The following is a 21,684-nucleotide window of genomic DNA, read 5'->3' as shown; positions in this document are numbered from 1 at the left end:
ATAAGTAAATGCGGCTATCCATGTAAATATTATTTTCTACTTGTACATTTATTTTCGGTGCAATTTTCATCACCTGTTATGTCATCAAATCTTTATTGTATTTGTATTGTAATTTTTGCATTGCTGTGAATACACACAATTAGACTCGACACCTCACCACTGTCGTGCCATTTTCATATGTCCAGCCCCAGGCTCAGCTGGTTCCCTTTCACGCCTGACTTGCTCATGCAATAACAGAGTTCTTGTCTTGGGACACTATCATATGATTTCTTTAGACACACAAAGGAAGATTGCAACACCTTCTGACCTTCTCTATACTTCTCCATCAACACTCTCAAGGAAATCATTGTATTGATAATGTTTTTCTTAGCATGGAGAGATGGTGATTGTCACCTCTGTTCTCAACCTCTTAACGTAGTATTTAGATTATGATGATTGTAGTCTTGTCAGATTACAACTATATTTAAATCAAATAGTGGTTGATGTTGAAGAATGTGGATTTTCATGTGAGAATGACCTGCTGAGAAATCTGCTTCAAGTGAAAGTAAAATGAGTGAACCATGAAGTGAAGTATAGAATTAAAAACATGTTATTTTAAAGTACAACATAGAAAAGAAGAACATGTATCAATGTGGTTTTAAAGTTTAGAGTTAAAATTTTGTTTTCAATCATATATGCAAAAAACATCAGTGTATGTGTGGCTGGACATCGAGTAATTGTAAGTTCACGATATGAATTGGATGTCCAGACAGGGGGAGGCAAAGGGAAAATGAGTATAAAAGAGGGTGCCAAGGAACATTCAGGGTTACTTGCTCTAGTTCTTGCAAGTTGCAGAAAAAAAATATGAACATGATACCCAGGGAGTCTATAGTTAGACATTATAGCAAGTAACGCCAGAGGAGCAGCCTTTGCCCCAAACCTTTCTGTTAGCTCATTTTTGACATGTTAGAAAATTAATTCAGAAAAATTTGGATATTCATGTTTTCCTGCTGCATCGGTGGGAAGTCATGCACATTTCTCTTCTGCAAACTCTCTCCTCCCAGATATTCGAACAAAATCAGCATTAAGTCAGAGTCGGGTAATTAGATAAGAATAATTAGAGTGATCTGATCACATTTGGACACAAAAAAAGTAACCAGAACTGAACAATACTATGATTTCTCTGTACCTTCAGGGAAAACTGCTGTCTAGATGGTAAACACAGAGGCACATTAAAATGAGAACAGGTGGATACTTCATTTAACAAACTGCAGAGAATTATAAAAAGAGAGAGAGAGAAGAGAGACTTATTGGAAAATTTTTAAAATGCTAATTCATGTTAATGCTCAGTTGATCTTTAAATTGTTAATTGATAAGCCTGAAATAATAACCCTGTTATAGGGCAGGGATAGCTCAGTAGGTAGAGTGGTGGCCCCATGATTGGAAGGTCGGGGATTCGATTCCCCTTAACAGCTACCCTGAGGTACCCCTGAGCAAGGTACTGTCCCTACACACTGCTCCCTGGGCGCCCAATGGCTGCCCACTGCTTCACTGAGTGAATAGGTTAAAAGCAGAGAGGAATTTTCCCAACAGGGATCAATAAAGTATACTTTCTTTCTTATTTATAAAAACATTTATAAATAACAGTTTAACAGTTTAACATATTAAAAAATATTTCAAGGTTTTGTTTTTGTTTTTCTTTGTTGTACTACAAATCACTGATATTAGTATCACACCCACAATGGCGATCCAAGAAACAGATAACCTCACATGTGCACGTTACAAGTCAGAATTGCTGCTGTTTCAAACAAACATTTTCAGTGCTATAAATCAGCGGTCCCCAACCTTTTTTGCGCCACGGACTGGTTTATGCCCCACAATATTTTCACGGACCGTCCTATAAGGTGTCGTGGATAAATACAACAAAATAAAACTAGTACCGGTACTGAAAAAAAGAAGATTTATTCATAACACATGTGAAAAGACCCAGGAAAACCGAGTTAACAATAAAAAACAATAACAAAACAACGCTAAAAAACGATAAAAACCCTGAAAACCATACATTTCACACCCCAGCCTCAACTCTCGCCACCCTGAACCAAACGACTCATGGACCGGTACTGGTCCATGGCCTGGGGATTGGGGACCTCTGCTATAAATCACACACTTTAACAGCTTGGTTCCAATGATTTAAAAAAACAAAACACACACACTTCTTAATTGCCCCGTGGGTTTAAATAAAGTATTGTGCATTTAAATTGAAAGTATTAAATAGTGTTAGCTCTGCCTTGAAATGTCAATATAAACTTATGTAACTGCAAAGAAAACACTAGAGAGTAGTGCTACTAGTACTACAGGTTGCACAGTTGGGACTTTTTCTTTAAAAGAAGGGATTCAATGAGCCCCTTCTCAAGATTTCTGGACAGAATTGGACAGACATGGACTAAAATTATCATAAAACATAACTTTAAATAGGATAATTTTATTAAGAATTGTAAAAAATGTCTGACGTGATTTCAGACAACCGATAACAAAAATGCAACATAACCCAGTATTTACTGTTCTGGAAACAGGGTGAATACTATTTAACAACATTTAGAACTGTAAGTAAAAACCTTTTAGAAACAGCTTCTTCTTTTTGACATTTGACATACCTTATCCCAAAATGGTTATATATAACTTCAGTAAAACTGTTTGGCCTAGACTAAATATTTGACATTTCAGAGCTCATTTCGATCTTGATTTCTAGCCAACTCCTCGTGTGCAGCGTTGTTGATGTTTTTAGCTGCTCTAATAGCTGATTTCATAGATGTCTCAATCCAAGCATGAGGGAAAGCTGTGTGCTCCCCAGCAAAGTGGACCCTGCCTTCACTTCTGAAGAGCTCCTTCGATGACTCTATGTGTTGGTATGGCGAGAAAAAAGCAAAGCCACCCAAGCTGTATGGATCAATGCCTGACCTTTTCATCACCACCCCAATGCAGAGGTCCCACACCTTCTCACCATGAATCTTCGCTAAATCTCTCAATGCTAGCTCTTTAAGGTCTTCATCGGTCGCACCTTGTAAAAATCGGGCGTCATCAGCCCAGGTGTAGGAAGCCAAGAGGACACCAATTGTTTGATTTCTTGGGAAACTGTGGCTGGGGTAGTAGATGTAACGAGAGGGCCGGTCTGTGATACTCTTTCCTCCATGGATGCCATCGTCCACCCAGAACTTCCTCTTGAAGGTGAGGATGATTTTAGTGGAGCATTCATAGTGGACAGCCCGCAATGCCTCCATTTTCTGGGTGGAGAGAGGTGGGTTGAAATCCAGGAAGAGGGCAGCTTTGGCTGTGGTTGTTACTAAGACGGCATCGCCAGAAATGTATGTCAAAGCTGACTCGCCCTTTCTTCTATATGACACAGTTACACCCTCATTTGACTGGCTGATGAATTTGACTTTGGAGTTGAAGAGGATGGGGCCATTAATGAAAGAGAGAAAAGCTTTGGGGAGGAGATCTGTCCCACCAGTTATTTCATCATACCTTAAAAAACAAACAAACACAAAAACACGAATGTCAGCCTGAGCTTTTGTACAGAATCAGTGCAAAGACCTTAGGACCATGCAGTGGTGACATAAACAGTTGAATTTAAGAGGAAATTAGTTAGTAGTCAGCATTTAGGAATAGGGGAACATTTCGCTACCTAGACGTGTAAGTAAATTATATTTACCATCACATTTCTTCGTTATTTACTTACTTTGATGTTACCCTATTCATGTTCAATTTTACAGCTGTAGTATTTTGTGGTGGGTGTATGACAGAGACATGGTTATAACCTCATATTTGTTTCCAGCTTGTTTGTTTTTAGTCTCAAATGTTACATATACAGCAAACTGGTTGCTTCCTTTGTGATTAAATGTTACAACATTAAACTAAGCGAGTAGCTGATATGATATATATATATATATATATATATATATATATATATATATATATATATAATTTTCAACAGGAATTATGAGAGATTCCCTAAGAATTTGCTTGTAAGTAAATCCAATCAAGGAAATCCAACTACAACGTTGTACTGGGTCAGGATTGTGAACAAAACAAGAACAAAAATAAGATTTGATTATTCTTTCTTTGCATTGTTCATGACTACCATCACTTCCTTTTTAAGTCTAATAATCTTACGTTGTGCTATCGCTGACATCATTCTCGACGTAGAGCATCTCAGTCAGAGCCAGATGCATCATGCTCTGTTCATTCAGTAACTCTGCAATCATAACCACTGCCTCTGGACTTAAACCACCTTCCTCTTTCAGGTACTCCTATAAAAAAAGAAGGTTGTACATGGTCTTTTAGTAAATTTATTTTGTTTACATTGTCCAATGAAGATCTAATATCATAACAGGCACTATTTCAGGAATATGATTCTGCACTTTACCTTTACTGAATAATGGTCATATTTCTTAAATGCAGCTTTGCATCCATGGGCTTTAATTTCGTCTCTCACCTTGAAAGAAAAGATACATACACAAGTTATTTCCAGTGGTTCTGTATGCAAAGTCAGAGCACAGCTCATTTAGTATTGCAATTTTGTATTGCAATATTAATAACACGTCATCCAATAGAGTCATTACAGGAATGGAGTCTGTTCCAGTTGAGTCTTGGTAAAACACTGGTACACCATTAGGAGCCTACAACACCTATAATTTTATTAAATATTTAATACCTACAAACATGAAGACAAAGCATTGCCCATTTGAATCTTAAAAAACTCAACAGCTCACATGCTAAGATTTGCATTTAATTGGTCCTTGAAAAGTGTCAATATGGTACATTTTCTTTGGCTTCTTGTGCATTTTAAACTTTAAGTAACTTAAAAAAAAATCTTATGAGCTTTTTTGCCTTTATTTGAGAGTGTGAAGTGACAAGAAATTGTTAACTTTAATTTTCAGTAACAGTGGGATAACCATGTGGAGTGTGTGTCTGCATGAATAAGTCAACACTTGGATTTAAGGCTTAGAGTCCATGGAGTGCATAAATGCATTAAATTAATATTTTATAGGACAACTGCTGAATCTGTTGTATTTTTAATAGACAGCTCTGCTATGGTATCACTCTGTATAAAAAGTGCCATGAATTCCTCCTACATCTTTACCTACCTTCTGCAAAGCCTGCCACAACAGGTCGTCAGCTGATTTCCCCCTCTCCCTCTCTGGCAGTTTATAATTCAGGATGTCGGGGTTTGCTGTCACTGCGTATGTCCTCGTCCTGTTCCGTTCATTAACCAAGTAAAAAGTGTTGGAGTCATACATGATGAATGGATTCAGCTTGAGCCCCATTTCTTTGATGTACCAGCGGATGATCCTGTTAAAGCATGAGGTCATTCGCTTGTTAATGTTTATAATGCAGTACAAAAACTGGTCCTTTGAGAGCAAAACTTGACAATGTTTGACATTCTTTTACTCACTGGTGGTTACTCGGTATCCTCATTGCACCCAAATCAGCATACCAGCCATTTTCTTCATCCCTGTAGGTCTCCACCCTTCCTCCCACACGAGGACTAGCTTCTATGATGGTTACCTTAATCAAACAGTTCAAGAGAAAAAGCAATAAACAAAAATATTGTGGAAAATATATACTTTTGCTGTTCTATCTTGGAACATCTAGAAACATACCATATTGTTATAAATCCAGAGAATTAGACACTTGTAATGCTCCTGGAGTGTTGTACATAAGCCATTAGGACTTTATTTATAATGAGTTTAAATGAAAGCTAAAAAAATATGAGAAAGGTTGATAGGTAATTGTGTTTGTTCTTGTCTGCAATCACTCTCAAATCACATTCTGATCTCAGAAGAATCTTAAAAATGCCTCATCCATGCCATTTCACTACTGTGCACCTTTTTGTTTTACAGAAACATGAAGTCCAAAGACGTTTGTATCAAATTCAGACATGAAATTACTTCTACTAGAGCCCAAAACACAACTTATGTGATTGATAACGTTTGTATGATTGTTAGCAGGCTCTTAAAAAATATATTTAAAGAGAATATTTACAAGAACTTTTTACCAGAGCCTTTCGGACCACTGCAAGACCGGACAAAATTTAAAATATTTATATATAATATAAATAGCAGATATAAGAATTCATTGTCTCAAGAAAATATTACAAACTATTCTTCTTATCCTTCTGGATCCAGAATCTCATAGTGTGAAGTGAGCAAAATTACAAAATTCTTGGGATTTGTGTTTTGGGGTTGGAGATGATTTTCATATAAAAGAAAATTGCATTGACTGGATACAATAATTAGGCATGAATAAAAAAAATGTGTTAAATGTTTTTGTCCTTTTAAAAGTAAGGGAAGATTTTTAAACACTTTTAAATATAAAATGATGTCATTGGAACAGATGTATTCTACTTTAAAAAGAAAACATTTTCTTGCACCATTTTTTAACCTGCAGATGGCAGTGTTTGCATTCACTGGATGGACAACATAACTAGGCATACACATATTCAAATCTTGCATGTACCTTGTGTCCTGCACCTTCCAATAGCTTGGCAGCCGTCAGCCCAGCGATCCCAGCCCCAACAATAATAACATGATGAGACTTCTTGATCTGAGGAAGGCCAGTCTTCACTGTGTCCATGAGCTGATAATTATCGTCATCTTCCAGACATTTAGCCAGCTCTTCATTCATGCTGGCAACAGCAGCAGTGGGATACAAAGCCAACAGCAGCACACTGATGGCAAATGAATGGACTGAAGATAAAAAGAGATTTTAAAACATTTATGTTATGAATAACACATAACATACATATTATACGTATTATATTACATTACATATTACATAATCCATATAAGTAAATTTAAGTTTGTGGAGTTACAATTTCAGTTACTAATAACTTTGAGCTATAATATATGATGAATGTGCAAAAAACTTATTAAAACTAAAAACTTAAAGTATTTCTATTTCCCAATTCTCAAATTGCATAGAACAATATTCTTGTATGAATCGGTGTGACTAGGTGAATGAGGTAAATCCAGTAAAAAGCTTTAAGTACTCAGGTAGAGTAAAAAAGCACTATATAAGAATCACTCCATTTACCATTTTGATAGTCATATTGACTTCCTGGGATTATAGAATGTCAACACCAAGTGTTTCAGGACACCACGTGGTACGCACATTTTAATGATGATCACAAACTCAACAAAGAACAGCAAACTATGCAAGAAGAGCTCTGGAGCTCGGAATCATTACACATTTAAAAAAACAAACAAACATTACAGGAGTTTTTACATTTTCAAGACCAAAATTAAAGATTGCACCAGAATTACTCACAAAATTTCCACTTGGCAAATTGTGGCTTCATCTCACTTTGCTCAATGGTTTTCCTTATATCTTTGGCAGCAAGTAAAGAACAAGACGAAAAACTGAATTAGAATGAGAAATAGAAACTGGGATCAGGACACAGTACCTTTATCTTTCATCTTCATATTTGTGAATTTCAAAAAGAGGAAGCATTTATATCCCAAAATTTTACCACAGCAGCTGTAGTTTTACTTTCACTTCTGCCAGTGCTTTGTAATACCGCTGATTTTTTTATTCTATTATCAGAGAAAATTCATTAACACTATTTACAAAGAAATGTTGTGTTCTCTTTTCTTTCTAAGGACAGGAGAACACAACTATTCATATCCTATATGATATCCATCAACATAAACCCACATACATGCTCAAATCCTGAAAGAACAGACGGGAGTGCAGCAGATAACTCTAACCCTTGGAAAAATTCCTCAGATACTTTCACTTTTCTAACTGCTTTATTGTTTTTTTTTTTTTTATTTATCTATACAAACTGATACATTTGGTGCTGCATTTATCTAATCCCTATAAATATTTTGTTTTACTTTGTGATAAAAAAAAGTCTAGAAAGTCATTTGTAATCATCTTTTAAAAAGCATAAAAAATATGAAAAACCTGCACACATATAATACAAGTATTGTTTTTACCAAGCAGAAATAAAACTATATTACCGTTTAAAAGAACTTGCTAATCCGATTTAACTCTTGTCTCCTCCTTGTCATTCACTTCAGTTCACTCCTGTTTATACTACTCACCTGACTGCCCCATCCTAAAGGACAGGCTTGCCCCGCCTCTTTTGAAAATGAGGCTTCCGTTTTGGTTTCAGTTTTTCCCTGTCTCGTGCGGTCAGATGATATACATCCACTGTTTGGGTCCTATGATGAGAAAAATGTAACTTCCTTTAAATCTTTTATCATTCTCTCATTTGCTAAACAAACGTCTTTCCAGAAGTCACGTGTTTTCAGTGGCACCACATGCAGGACGTATATCTTTGAGCAGGTTTGATTATTACAAAGAAAAAAATGAGACTATAGACATTAACTTTGTGTAACATTGCCACTTTATTGTGTGAAAATGCTACATCACAAAAAGTCTTTGATACAGATACAGTTTTTAATAATATATCTCTATCACCACTAATTTACCAAGGCCTTTTATATGAAAAGTGAGTAGTACAGCACAAAAAAGAGATCAATTAACAAAAGGATAAAAAGCTGTAAACTCTGAAACAATAATATTTAGTATTGTCACTTAGCTAATTCATGGAAACGATTGGTTTGTAATAAGTACATAAGTGGTTTAAGGATCCTTCTTTTGAAGATTGTTGAAGACTAAATATGTCAGACCCTAGAGTTCATCTCTTTTTCGACATTTAGCTGACTCTGAATTCAGCAGCACAGCTCTGTTAATGTTTTTCGCTGCCCTTACTGCAGATTTCATGGACGTCTCAATCCAAGCATGAGGGAAGGCTGTGTGTTCACCAGCAAAGTGGACACTGCCTTCACTTTTAAAGAGCTGCTTAGCATACTCTAAGTGTTGGTAGGGTGTGAACAGAGCGAAGGCACCAAGGCTGTAAGGATCCATGCTCCACTTTTTCACCACCACCCCAGTGCAGAAATCCCAGACCTGCTCACCATGAATCTTTGCCAAATCGCTCAGAGCCAGTTCTTTGAGGGCTTCATCACTTGCACCTAGGAAGAGTAGTGAATCATCACCCCAGGTGTAGGATGCCAGGAGGACACCAATGGTTTTATTTTTTTGGAAATTGTGGCCGGGATAGTAGATAAAACGAGTAGGCCCGTCTGTGATACTCTTTCCTCCTCGGATACCGTCGTTCTCCCAGAACTTGTTGTTAAAGGTGAGGAGGATTTTAGTGGAGCTGTCATAATGGACAGCCCTCAGTGCCTCCATCTTTTTGGGGGACAGAGGTGGGATGAAATCCATAAATAGAGCTGCTTTTGTTGTGGTTGTTACTAGGACAACATCAGCCTGAAGATCAGTAAGAGAGGACTGTTGTCCGGTTTGGTATGATACAATGACTCCTTTGTGTGAGTGACTGATACGCTTGACTCTAGAGTTCAGGAGAATAGGGATATCAAGGACAGTAAGGAAAGGCTTTGGGGAGAAGATCAGACCCACCAACAACTTCAAAGTACCTATAAAAAAAGAGCCATAAAAATAACATTTTATTATTATTGCAGTTAATATCTGTAGGAAATTATTTACATGTACAGTTTCTACAATTCCATTTTTAGGTTCTAATGAACTGCTCAGAGCAGGCAGAAGCAAACTTTATTGCGTGTGTGTGGCTGTTGGATCACATTAAATGTTTGTATCTCTTCTGCTGCATGTTCGAACAAGTTCAGTCATCACAATGCTATGGTGTCGTGCTTCGTGATGATAAGTGCTCCATACCTTGCGGCAAAGGTAAGGCCCTCATGATAAACATAGTGAAGCGCTTACGTAAAAAGAGCAGGAAATATCAAAACAAGTCGTGCCAAATGACTGTTTAACTGCTCCGTGTCTTCTGGATGTTATCATTGTTTATTGATATGCTTGCATGCACTGAAAACTCATAGATATTTTTTTATATTCTACATAAAGACATGAAAAATTGCAGTTGCTGTTTGCAAACACATAAGATACATTTTATATTTGAAGCCTTTGCTGCTATGTTAAATGGCTCAAATGATAAAAAAGCACATTTAAGCTATTATATATTATTACATTAGTTTTTTCTTGGATTAATCATGTGTGTGACTGTCTCTTTTTGTGACCAAATGGTAGAGAAGCACTCTTAAATTTGTTGTAAGCTCTACTTGGGTGATAATAAAGACATTTTAATTATGTTTTTACACATAAATGTAAACATGAAGAAGGTTTGAGGAGTTGTCAGGCCCTACTTGGTGCTGTCACTGATGTCAGTTTGGTCATAGATCATCTCACTAAGTGCAGTGTACATAAGACTCTGTTCGTTGAGCAGCTCTCCAATCATTCTCAATGCTTCGGGGCTCAGATCTCCTTCTTCTTTCAGGTACTCCTATTTGCAACAAACAATTACATTTTGTGAACTCAGGATGTACATTAATATCATCTGATTAAATGTTTTTGCTAGTTTTACTTGCACTGACACACATTTGTGCTGTAACAGTTACAACCACCTCTTTCAGTTTTGTGGTTCATGGTTAAAAAGTAAAATGACGTAAGTAATTTTTTATTAAAATAAATATTTACTAATGTGTTTTTACTAGTTTATGTTATCCATATACCCTTATTTGTAATAAAATGTGGTAATCATTTAAATGTTTAACATTTAGAAATGCCAATGCAAGTACTCTGATTCTTCAGAATATATCCTCATCATTCACTTAGTCAACCAGGACTGTACTCATTTTACCATTCATTATCTCATTATGATTTATACCTTCACGGAATAATGGTCATATTTTTTCAGTGCAGCCCAGCAGCCATGAGCCTCCACCTCATCCTTTACCTACCAAAAAAGGAGAAATAACAGTTGTTTATATGGAAAAAGTCCAGAACCTTACTTAGTGCATTGATTCTTTTTGCAATGAGCAGTCAGAAATGTCCATATTAGTCTACAATATACTTTCATGACTGAAGGAGCAGGTGCAGTTGGTGAAATCAATTTTAATTTCTTGCTTTGACTTTTCAGAATATCTTCAGTCAAAACATTTGTCATGTTACATAGTGTTGAGTAGAAAATGTTTAAATGCATTTGAGTGTGCTTAATTTAGTTTAACTGCTTTAATGATTTGAACAGTTTAAAATTCAAGGAAACATACATGTTCATGCATCACTAACCACTCTGAGATTCCCCTTTTTTGTGCTAGTGGTCAGTGACGTGTTATGTGGTCAATAATGATGAAAAAGGGTTCCATTTTTGCAAAAGTTGCAAATTGAATAACTGGAGGAATTAGCTACTGTATGTTTCTCCATCCAACTCTTTTATGCCAGAGATGTTTGACTCGCTTCCTTTTTTCTCACCTTCTGTAAAGCTTGCTGAAGGAGTTCATCTGCTGACTTCCCTTTCTCACTTGGCCACACATTGTACCCAAGAACATCGGGATTTGCTTGTGCTTCAAATGTTCTTTTCCGCTTTCCATTAACATGGTAAAAGGTGTTAGGGTTATCCATGATGAATTCATTCAATTTGACCCCTAGGTCATCAGCAAACCATTGCACAATTCTGTAGAAAGACAAAGTCAGTGGTAGCAGAGTTAGATATATATGATCCCAGATGTTAAAGATAAGGAAAACACATGTTTGCGAGGTTTTCCTTTTGATTTAATGCACGTCTTCAATGGATTTAATCTGTATAGTTAAAACTTACCGGTGAAAACTTGGGATCCTCATGGCCCCCAGTTCAGCATACCACCCATCTTTTTCATTTCTGTAGGTTTCAACCCGTCCACCAACGCGACCACTTGCTTCTACAATAGTTACCTTGACAACCACATGATTTAGAATTAGAAACACAATAGTACCACTAGAATAATGAGTGCAATGCAAATGTTTATCCATCATAACAGATGGACTTTAAGATGAATTGTTATGGTTGTTATGCATATGTTTTATTGGTTAAGTAAATGTTTACACATTTGTGTAACAGATGAAATTCCTGGTTAGTTTTCAGAAGGAGTAACAAACCCTTTGGAAAATAACAAGCAAATGAATGATAAAAACAGCCAAACACTTGTGGAGAAAAAAGGATGGTGTTGTAGTGTTTAGGAAATATCAGTATTAATGGTATTTAGGAAATATTAATAACAATATTGTTACTGCTTCTGCTGATACAGCTATTGTTAATGTCTTGATGCATGCTCACACATGTCTGTAAATCTCAAAAGGTTGATTCTGTTTATAAGATTGGGCAAACCTGAAGTCAGCTGAGACTGAAGAAGTCACTTGGATGAGTGATGAAATGTTTCTTCCACTGAAAACGCTACGTCCAGATGAACAGAATCAACCTTTTGGGAACTATTGTTAATGTTTTTGCTGCTTGTTATGTGTCATTGCTTTCATTATAATAATCATACTGATAATGCAGTCATCTTTGTAGCCTCTATTCTAACTACACTTGCTAATGTTTGTTTTATTATTTACCATTTATTTACCATTAAATATTTACCATTACCATTTACCATACCACAAGTTTTTTCAAAAAGGTCTCAAAGACTTTGGAGTCAGACCTGTTACAGATCGTCAACTTTTCTTTAATGTCAGGTGTGTTTCCAGAACCACTAAAAACTGCTGTAACTAAACCTATACTGAAAAAGGACAATCTTGACAAGACACAAATGAACAACTACAGGCCGATCTCAAATCTCCCATTTTTAAGTAAGATCATTAAAAAAGCAGTTTCTCAACAACTCAATTACTTCTTAAAACAGAATAACTGCTTTGATGCCTTCCAGTCAGGTTTTAGACAGAACCACAGCACTGAAACCGCGCTGACCAAAGTGTTTAATGACATATGTCTGAATACAGACAGTGGAAAAATGTCAGTCTTAGTTTTACTGGATCTCAGTGCAGCATTTGATACAGTTGACCACAACATATTACTCAAACAACTGGAGAACTGGGCAGGTCTTTCAGGAACTGTACTAAACTGGTTCAAAACATACTTAGAAAACAGGAAATACTTTGTATCAATACGTAACTTCATATCTGAGCAGACAAGTATCACATGTGGAGTTCCCCAAGATTCCATCTTGGGACCCCTTCTGTTTAACATTTACATGCTCCCACTGGCACAGATTATAAAGAACAACAAAATAAACTATCACAGATATGCAGATGACACACAAATATATATCACACTGTCACCAGGAGACCTAGACCTAAACTTAGAAAAACACATTAAGACAATAACAAAATCAGTTTACTATCACCTCAAGAATATTTCAAGGAAAAAAGATCTGACGTCTCAACAGGACCTGGAAAAACTAGTCCATGCATTCATCTTTAGTAGGCTTGATTACTGTAACAGCATCTTTACAGGTCTACCTAAAAAATCAGTTAGACAACTACAGCTCATTCAGAACTCTGCTGCTCGAGCCCTCACTAAGACCAAAAAAGTGGACCACATCAGTCCAGCTCTTAGGTCTTTACACTGGCTGCCTGTCCGTCAGAGGATAGTGTTGGGTCTAAACTCAGACCCCGCTGTATCCAGGACTTATTTCCGTGAAAGAAAAACAAGGCAACAGCGATCGATCGATTTACTTGCAAGGGAGGCGTCGTCGGTATCTCAGCTCATTACGAATGACCCCGACGATGGCCTCCTCTCGGTGCCTTTTATTGAAAAAGCTCCCACAATAAACAATAGTTTACAACACGTACCTCCCCTCGTAACTAGGGATGGGTACCGGTATCCAGTGACATTATGGCACCGGTTCTGACATAAACGGTAGTAACCATACCGAAAAGCAGCGCACATTTTGGTGCTTTTTTTTCCTTAAATGTCATACACTTTGGATTCTAGCCAATCATTTTACCTTTGTGAGCGTAGTAGGCAGGCCCAGGTACATATGTTCTTTTAGAGCAGAGCTACAGATTAAAAATGCCCAAGGCGAAGTGGTCAAAAGTCTGGCTGTACTTCACAGCAAAAGATGCAAACTGAGCAGCCTGCAACAAGCGCTTTAAGCTGATACTGTGCAAAGGAGGTAACACCTCAAATCTGATGGAACACCTGATGATGTATAGCATTTTGTTAAAAGCCGAGAAATGCGCCGTATTTGATAGCTTGCTGCAAGACCTCACACCGGGCACATCTACTGCAGGTGGGTTGCCTGTTATCGGACCCGGAGTTAGCAACATACCCCAAAAACCCGAAGAGGAGAGTCCTGGCCCCTAGCCCTGCCAGTGTAGCAGAAATGATGACGGATGATGATGGCAGCAGAAGCCGTTCTTCTCTGCGTGAGTAGCTTAATGTTGTTCGTGTGTAATTTACGTTGAGTAGGCTAACCACGTTATTAAATTAATGCATGTAAGGTGAACTAGCAAACACCGTTGTAGTTACATGAGGCTGTCTTCTTGTTTGATGGCAGATACTCCCTTCACCCTGGCCAAAAAGCACTATAATACAGGTAAGCTCTGTGTGTGGAGTACAATGGAGGGAGCAGGATGTCTCCAAAATACAGTTTATTTACAGTTCCAGTGCACAATATATATACAGTGAAGGGAATCCAAAACTCCAGGGAATCACAGGGTAGCTCTCTCACACTCGCTCACGTCTTCTTGCCCACACTCACACACGTTCACACGGCAGGGAGGTCGCAGGGGGGGGGGGGGGGGAGGTCTGAAGCAGAAGAGAAGGGAAGTCACAAACTAATCACAAATCACGAAGCACAAGTTCACAAGAGCTGTGAGAACACTAACGTCAGTAGTACAATCATCCAGCGAAGAGAGGATCTGTGTTCCAGCCTCAAATAGCAGGTGATTGTCGTCAGGCGTGTGGGCCAAGGGCGGGAGCCCACAGTGAGCTCCGCCCAGGCAGAGAGAGAGAGAGAACCAAAACAGCAAATGTAGCCTTGTGGGGCCGGCCGGGCAGGCACGGAGACCATGACAGAGGAGGCCGAGGAAGAGGTCGTGGAGGTGAAGAAATAGGATGAAGAGGACGACAAGGACAAGGAGGAGCAAGAGGAGGACGAGGAGGGGGGAGAGGAGGACGAGGAGGGGGAGGGGGAGAGGAAGGGTAAGAAGAGTAAGAAATAGAATTGCTGATTACATCAGAGCTACAATAGTGGACCATGTAATCAACCGTGGAATGACCCTGAGGGAAGCTGGCCAACGGGTCCAGCCTAACTCGAGCCGCTACACTGTGACAAGCATCATAAGGACATTTTGAAATGAGAATCAGTTAGTACAGTCACTTTGCACTAAGATTTGTAGCACTGCCATATGCCAATGAGAAACACACCAACACCATAGATGTAAAAATACTGAAATTGTTACTTTACAGAATTGCTATATGACCAGATGCTGGGGCAGAGGAAGCATGTTCACTGCAAACCAAGAAACCCATATAGTCAATATGGCGATTGCAAATAATCCTATACTTGTAAATAAACACTTGTGTTTGTTTTGATGTGTGTGAATAAACACAAGTACTTGAAGTTTGGATCCCTCTATGCTTACGGATCTATGACAAAAGTATGAGCTCAAACTGACATGGCCTACCTTGTGCACAGAGAAAGCAAAAGCCAGATGTGGAGACGACTTTTACACACATTTCTACACTCCTCTCTGTGTGCGTGACTTCCTAATCACAACGGTTTCTAACAACATCCTGGTAGTCTCCCCCACACCCAATTCATGGTTCACCCTAGATAACAAAGTGAAGCCATACAAAGGGGAGGAAGTTTACCAAACATCAAACAGACCTTCACAAGGATGTGCCTGTGATAAAACACTACAGCCCCCACCCAGAACCTCAAGAATCTGGGGAGGGGGGAAGAAATAATTTCTTTCATCACAGAGTTAAAACAATGTAGAGATGGTAAGCATAAAAATGACAAATATTTAACAATTCACTTTAACAGATAGACTTTAAAGTTCTGATGCTGGTCTATAAAGCTGTGAATGGTTTAGGACCAAAATATATCAGTGACCTCCTGACCCAGTATGAACCTTCCAGATCCCTCAGGTCATCTGGATCCGGTTTTTTATCAGTTCCCAGATTCAGAACCATAAAGCTGCATTCAGCCTTTATGCTCCATATATCTGGAACAAACTCCCAGAAAGCCTCAGATCAGCTGAAACACTCAGTTTATTCAAATCCAGGTTGAAAACTCACCTGTTCTCAGCTGCATTTGAATAAAACATCAAATCCACTCTTTTAAGCTTAAATTTCAAAACTTACATTTTAACTACTGATTTTATCTACTGTTTTTTAATCAATTGTAATCATGCTTTTTATTTGTTTTCATTTTTAATGTCTCTTTAAAGCACTTTGAATCACCTTGTTGTTGAATTGTGCTATATAAATAAACTTGCCTTGCCTTACCATTTATCTTTTATTGATCTACTTTATTTGTACTACAACTACCAAGTTTTATGCAAAGCTTAAAAACATGGGCTGCTTTTTTTGCTCCTCCTGAGTGGAACATTAGCAACTAATGAACTATTACTTTATCCAAAAAAAATAGAAAAAGAGATTTGGAGAATTGAAGTGCCCAATGTTATATTAAGGCTTTGACACTGACGGTGGTCGTCAGCCATGGATGGTTATTGTGAATATTGTTTTTGATGAGACTCTTTGCTGTGAATCTCATGGAAATAGTACAGAAAAAAGAAAATGGGGAAGTAAAGAATCAAGATACCAATTCATGATACCAAAATCCCCATAAAGGTGATGAAGGTGTTTATTTAAAATGCCATAATTTTACACTGTTAGAAAAACGTAACTTATGTGGGATTTGCACTTTTTTTTGTTTTCTTACAGGTTGTAAATCTTCAGAAATCTCTTTGATTTGACAGCTAACATTGCATTTGGATTGTCATTATATTATATTATTGTTATTATCAAGATATATGTGTGATACATGTACCTTGTGTCCTGCATCTTGCAGTAACTTAGCAGCTGTCAACCCAGCCATTCCAGCTCCAACAATAACAACATGATGAGATGTATTTATGTGTGGAAGACCAGTCTTTGCTGTCAGCAGCAGTTCATTATAGTCTTTGTCCTCCAGACAATCAGCCAGATGTTCCTTCAGCCTGGCAGCTGCTGCGTGACTGTGGTACACAGTGAACAGCAACACAGTGACAGCACCTGGAAACACAGTGAAAGGTCAAATATTTCTTTCCTTCTTTTAAAACAAGAGGAAAGCAATTTAAGCAACAGACAAAATTGCTAAATACTATCGAATCAAAGTCTAGTTGAGTAACTATTTGATTGCATCATAGCCATTGTCTCATTATGTCAGTAGGCTAGAATAACCATTTTTTACCCCAAAAGAATGGGTAAGGTTCCTCCTGTCACAGTGTCACATGTGTTTTATGGAAAGTCCAGAAAATGACTTCTGCTGAAGTAATAATGGAGTGATTAATGTGAATGAAACCCAGAAAAAAACAGAAGTAGAATACTTTTCAATCATTGCCGCAGACAGGAATGTGTTTGAGGAACTGAAGAAAGGGAATGTGCACTTTCAGCAGATTGAGTATTGTACTTTCCAACATATTTACTTTTACAAGACAGATACCGGGATTCACAACTGCCTAACAGAACAGGTTTCTTGCTGTTGAGCAGCCACAGCCTCAGTCAGGTAAGCGATCACAATGAATTCAAATGAAATGAAGCAATAAAGGAAAAAAATTGTGAGGTTAATTTAGTACTCACCTAAGTTCCATTGGACTTTATCCATCTTAGTTATTGTTGCTATGTTCTTACGCTATTTGAAAAGACAGAAGAGGAAGAGAAAAACACAATGAAAGCTTATAGCACTACTTTCAGTCTTGGAAAGTACTGAGTTCTCTTTCAAATGAAATAAATCATTCCCCCACCTAATCCCCTGCTTTCCCCTGAAACAATACATAATAGCTTCAATATCTGAATTTGATTTAAACAAATGTCATCTATCTATTTATCTGTCACAGTCCTCAAGTGTGTCGCGACAATTTTCCTCCCGCCACTTTGTTTTCTCTCGCTCTTCCTTTTCATCAGTGTGCTTGCTGCTGTGTGTGGGTGTGTCTACATACCTTACAGGGGCAGGATCCTGCTGGGATATCAGCCCTATCCTGGATGCACCTGGTTCAGTCAAGCACTTGTGCCCTAACTGCGGAGTGTGCGTCACTTGGTGGAGATGAGAGATTCTTTTCAGGAGAAGCAGAGGACTCTGATTCATGGGACCTCCCTTCTGTTGAATTTCTAAATAATGGACTTTTTAACTGACAACCTCAGAAAGATTTTGTAAATAGCATATCACACTTACACTGTAAATAAACTCACTAAACTTGCATCTTTGAGTCATGAATTTGAGTCAGATGATTCATGACTCTATGTATCAAGTAAGTATACTAAATTCTTACCTGTTAGGAGCATAAACATTACATGCACAGTTGGAGTCACTTGAGGTGAACAAGCATCTTATGCAGTGTTGGTCAAGTTACTTGATAAAAGTAGTCAGTAACTAATTACTGATTACTTCCCCAAAAAGTAATCCCGTTACTTTACCGATTACTTATTTTCAAAAGTAATTAATTACTTAGTTACTTAGTTACTTTTTAAAAACATGATTTACAACCTGAAGAGGTGATAAAGCGATAGATCTTTGAGCCCAATTCTACTTTTTCTACATAATTCATCATACAAAATGTAATCAAATGGAAAAGTCTCTTTTTTTTAACTTGTTTTATTAGTTTTAATCTTTTAACTTTATGCATTAAGCAAAAATTTTATTATATGCAACATTCACTGACTTGAATAAATTAGTTTAACATTTAAACCTATTTTCTGCACATTCCAGCACATAAAATAAAATATTTTTTGTGTTTACACTCAGTCTTTCAAATAGATGGAAGTAAAACACAGCAGAAAATAAATAAAGTCAAAGACTCAGCGGTCCTGTTGCTCTATTTTCACCTGTAAAGCAGGACTAGGGTAGGCGGAGGTTTACCCTGGTGCAGGTGTGCCGCAGTCAGTGGAAGAATCCGCCAGTGTCTCTGTGAGTTTCCCATTTCGTCGTTGCACTCGGTGCTTGCTCGGAAGTTTAGGGTTTTTTTTTCCCACTGTAAAAAGAAGTTTTCTTCCCACGCACAACGGACGCTAATGTTTTTGTCACTTTTTATGGAATCAAACTCAAAGTAAGGTCAGTACTTCCACGCTTTAAACGCTGCACGCTCATACTCTCTCCCACACTCGATATGTGATCCATTGTTGATCTGCACACAGCTGTTGTCACTAATGGCGCACTCGCTTACGTCACTGTCATGAGACATTCTCTCAAAAAATCACGGTTTTAGTAACGCAGTAACGCAGCGTTCCTACGGGAAAGTAACGGTAATCTAATTACCGTTTTTGCAATAGTAATCCCTTATTTTACTCATTATTTGAAAAAAGTAATCAGTGACAAGTATATTTTTATATATTTTTATTGCTGCGCCATTTTGTAATTTCCAGTGGAATTTTCAAATTTTCTTTCATGGTGAGATTTGAAGGCAAACTTACAAAATAAATTTTTTTAAAAATATATCACCCAAATAAAATAAAATAAAAAATGGAAACTGCTCCACAAAAAAGGGCATCAGGTTGCAATAAAAAGTAGAGGATGCATAAAACAGAGGACTAAACTTTATTACCATACGAAAAAGGCATTTGGTTAATGCAGGACACATTACCTACTTACTATATTTATAAACAAGACTAAATAGTGGGCGTGTTTCACCTGAACTTTGATATAAAGCTTATAAGGTTCAAGGTTCTTTATTTGTCACATGCATAGTTAAACAAGTATAACACACAGTGAAATGTAACCTGAAAAATTAGTATTAAAGAAAACCTGGCCATCATCCAAAACTACAGTTTTGGATGATGGCCAAAACTGGTTGCAATCCACAGTTGTTTCATTCGGGCAGTGTGCTTATTGAAATTTATGGCCTGAACTCCACTCCATTCCTAAATCATGCACCAACACCAAAATGTATTTTAGCTGATGGAGGACATGTTTTTTTAAATCTCAAACAAAAGTTTGCCTTTGTGGTGGTGTAAGCACTTTTATGTTCTTACATCGTACATGTACCAAATACATACCAGATGATCTTACTTTCCGAACCTACTAACTGTGACAACAGTGCTTTCTGAGCTGTGTTAGCTCTCGAACACACACGGTATGGGTGAAAATAAAAATGGGTTCTTTACCTCTGAATCAGTCCTGGCCCTCTAAAAGCTCAATCAGGAGAAATATTAGCAGTCACACTTTGCAGGTATTGCACAGGGAACAAGATTAGATGTGTCACATCTCATTATTAACGCCTCAAGTGAGTACATAATGCAGATGAACTGTTATGATCAGTAGGAGAGTGATTTAATGGAAAAACAACTAGGCAAAAGTCACTAATAATAAATTTTGATAACATATACTGTGCTAACCTAGGATGGTGAGGTGCCACTTAGATGCAATTTCCTATACCAGGGTGCAATTTTGTTCTGCTTATTCAATTCAGGGTCAACTTATCCAGTTGTCATAGGGTAAAAAGCAGAGGGTAGTCCATACAGGCTGTCATCTTGCTAAAGAGCAAACACTCAATGAAGAATTGTTAATTAACATAACTTTATGTGTGGAGAAAGACTGCACAGGGAGGTCATGCAGACATAGGAAAAACATGTAAAAGCCATACAAACAGACTCAGCCAGGATTTGAACCCAGGACCCAAGTGCTACACACCATGAGAATTCTTGGGGTTTCGAGGGTTTCGATATCTTACGCATGTGAAAACGAAAAACTCTGAAACTATTGTAACACTGGTGGTGCAATACTAGACCTGTTAGTGCTACTTCTTGCCTTCTTTGCATGTAGTGCGGGCAGTATAGTTACCTTTAACCACAGTACGAGGACAGAAGGGAAATATGGACCAGATCAGACAGGTTCTAGATTTGTAGGAGCCAAGGGTGTATGACAACAGAGGACTTGTACACAGTAGGTGTAGAAAACACAATTGCATTTATTAGCAATTATTAAAGTTGTGCACATTTAACAAAAGTAGAGTGCGCTTCTTGAAAACAAAATAAAATAAACCCCACAAATGGTCGACCTAAGGATATATTGTCTTTTGTGTCTTTTTAAAAGTCAATTTCAGTCTTTCAATGTTCAGTAGTCACTCAGTGTGTTTGTAACCAGTCGGGTTACAATCTACCAGTTCATCCGGCTCTTTGGGCTGGGCTCGCCATCCAGTACTGGAAAAGGGATCCTCGATTCTTCTCAGGTCCTCAAAACCAATCCAATCCAAATAAGCAAGGGAAAAAACCTGACCTGGGGACCAGGCCAGAACACAGTAGTTCAACATTTAAGCTATCATGCCTGTAACTTATTATTACTACTGGTTGCTTGTAGTGCTTCTAAATTTCTTTCAAAATATTCTATGTTGTACAACAAATTATTCTCATTTCAAAGGGAAAAAGTGCATAGGAAACACACATTTAAAACAATACAAAATAGCTCAGCAGTGCATTAAAAATACACATTGGCTTGAGACTTATCAAGTTTCAGCTAAGTACAGTGCAGGTGAAGGCACTTAATTTTACGTTGCTAATACTTAATTGTGCAGAACTATAATTAGCACCATGAGAAAAGTGAACATGTGCTAACATAACAACGTCGCACAAAACCATACATT

The 21,684-nt window shown here is 37.6% G+C and overlaps 2 protein-coding genes across 2 annotated transcripts; both read right to left on the bottom strand.

Moving 5' to 3' along the window:
* Positions 1-2,664: 2,664 nt before the first annotated feature.
* On the bottom strand, positions 2,665-8,060 carry LOC113013541 (L-amino-acid oxidase-like). Its single transcript, XM_026154542.1, has 8 exons — positions 8,001-8,060; positions 7,306-7,397; positions 6,496-6,725; positions 5,432-5,544; positions 5,124-5,328; positions 4,403-4,471; positions 4,150-4,286; positions 2,665-3,501 (listed from the first exon to the last, which is right to left on the bottom strand). The coding sequence occupies exons 2-8, from the start codon at positions 7,334-7,336 to the stop codon at positions 2,700-2,702; spliced, it is 1,587 nt and encodes a 528-aa protein (XP_026010327.1). The 5' UTR covers positions 7,337-7,397; positions 8,001-8,060; the 3' UTR covers positions 2,665-2,699.
* Positions 8,061-8,544: 484 nt separating this feature from the next.
* Positions 8,545-18,265, bottom strand: LOC113013531 (L-amino-acid oxidase-like). Its single transcript, XM_026154530.1, is given in 9 exon segments — positions 8,545-9,441; positions 9,443-9,485; positions 10,233-10,369; positions 10,754-10,822; positions 11,338-11,539; positions 11,684-11,796; positions 16,902-17,125; positions 17,693-17,744; positions 18,052-18,265. Coding segments are annotated over 8 exon segments (1,578 nt in total). The 5' UTR covers positions 17,718-17,744; positions 18,052-18,265; the 3' UTR covers positions 8,545-8,676.
* Positions 18,266-21,684: the final 3,419 nt, after the last annotated feature.

This window comes from Astatotilapia calliptera, chromosome 3 (genome assembly GCF_900246225.1).
Source record: "Astatotilapia calliptera chromosome 3, fAstCal1.2, whole genome shotgun sequence".
Lineage (NCBI taxonomy): Eukaryota > Metazoa > Chordata > Actinopteri > Cichliformes > Cichlidae > Astatotilapia > Astatotilapia calliptera.
The sequence above is the reverse complement of the archived record's forward strand: the minus strand, read 5'-3'. Positions and strand labels throughout refer to the sequence as shown.

What these genes read in the sequence shown, in the direction of transcription:
- LOC113013541 (XM_026154542.1), bottom strand. Translation starts at nt 7,336, where the DNA reads ATGAAGCCACAATTTGCCAAGTGGAAATTTT. An exon ending in AGGATACCGAGTAACCACCA is followed by an intron (nt 5,329 to 5,431) that starts GTGAGTAAAAGA and finishes ATGCTTTAACAG; the next exon opens with GATCATCCGCTGGTACATCA. An exon ending in ATGACCATTATTCAGTAAAG is followed by an intron (nt 4,287 to 4,402) that starts GTAAAGTGCAGA and finishes CTTTTTTTATAG; the next exon opens with GAGTACCTGAAAGAGGAAGG.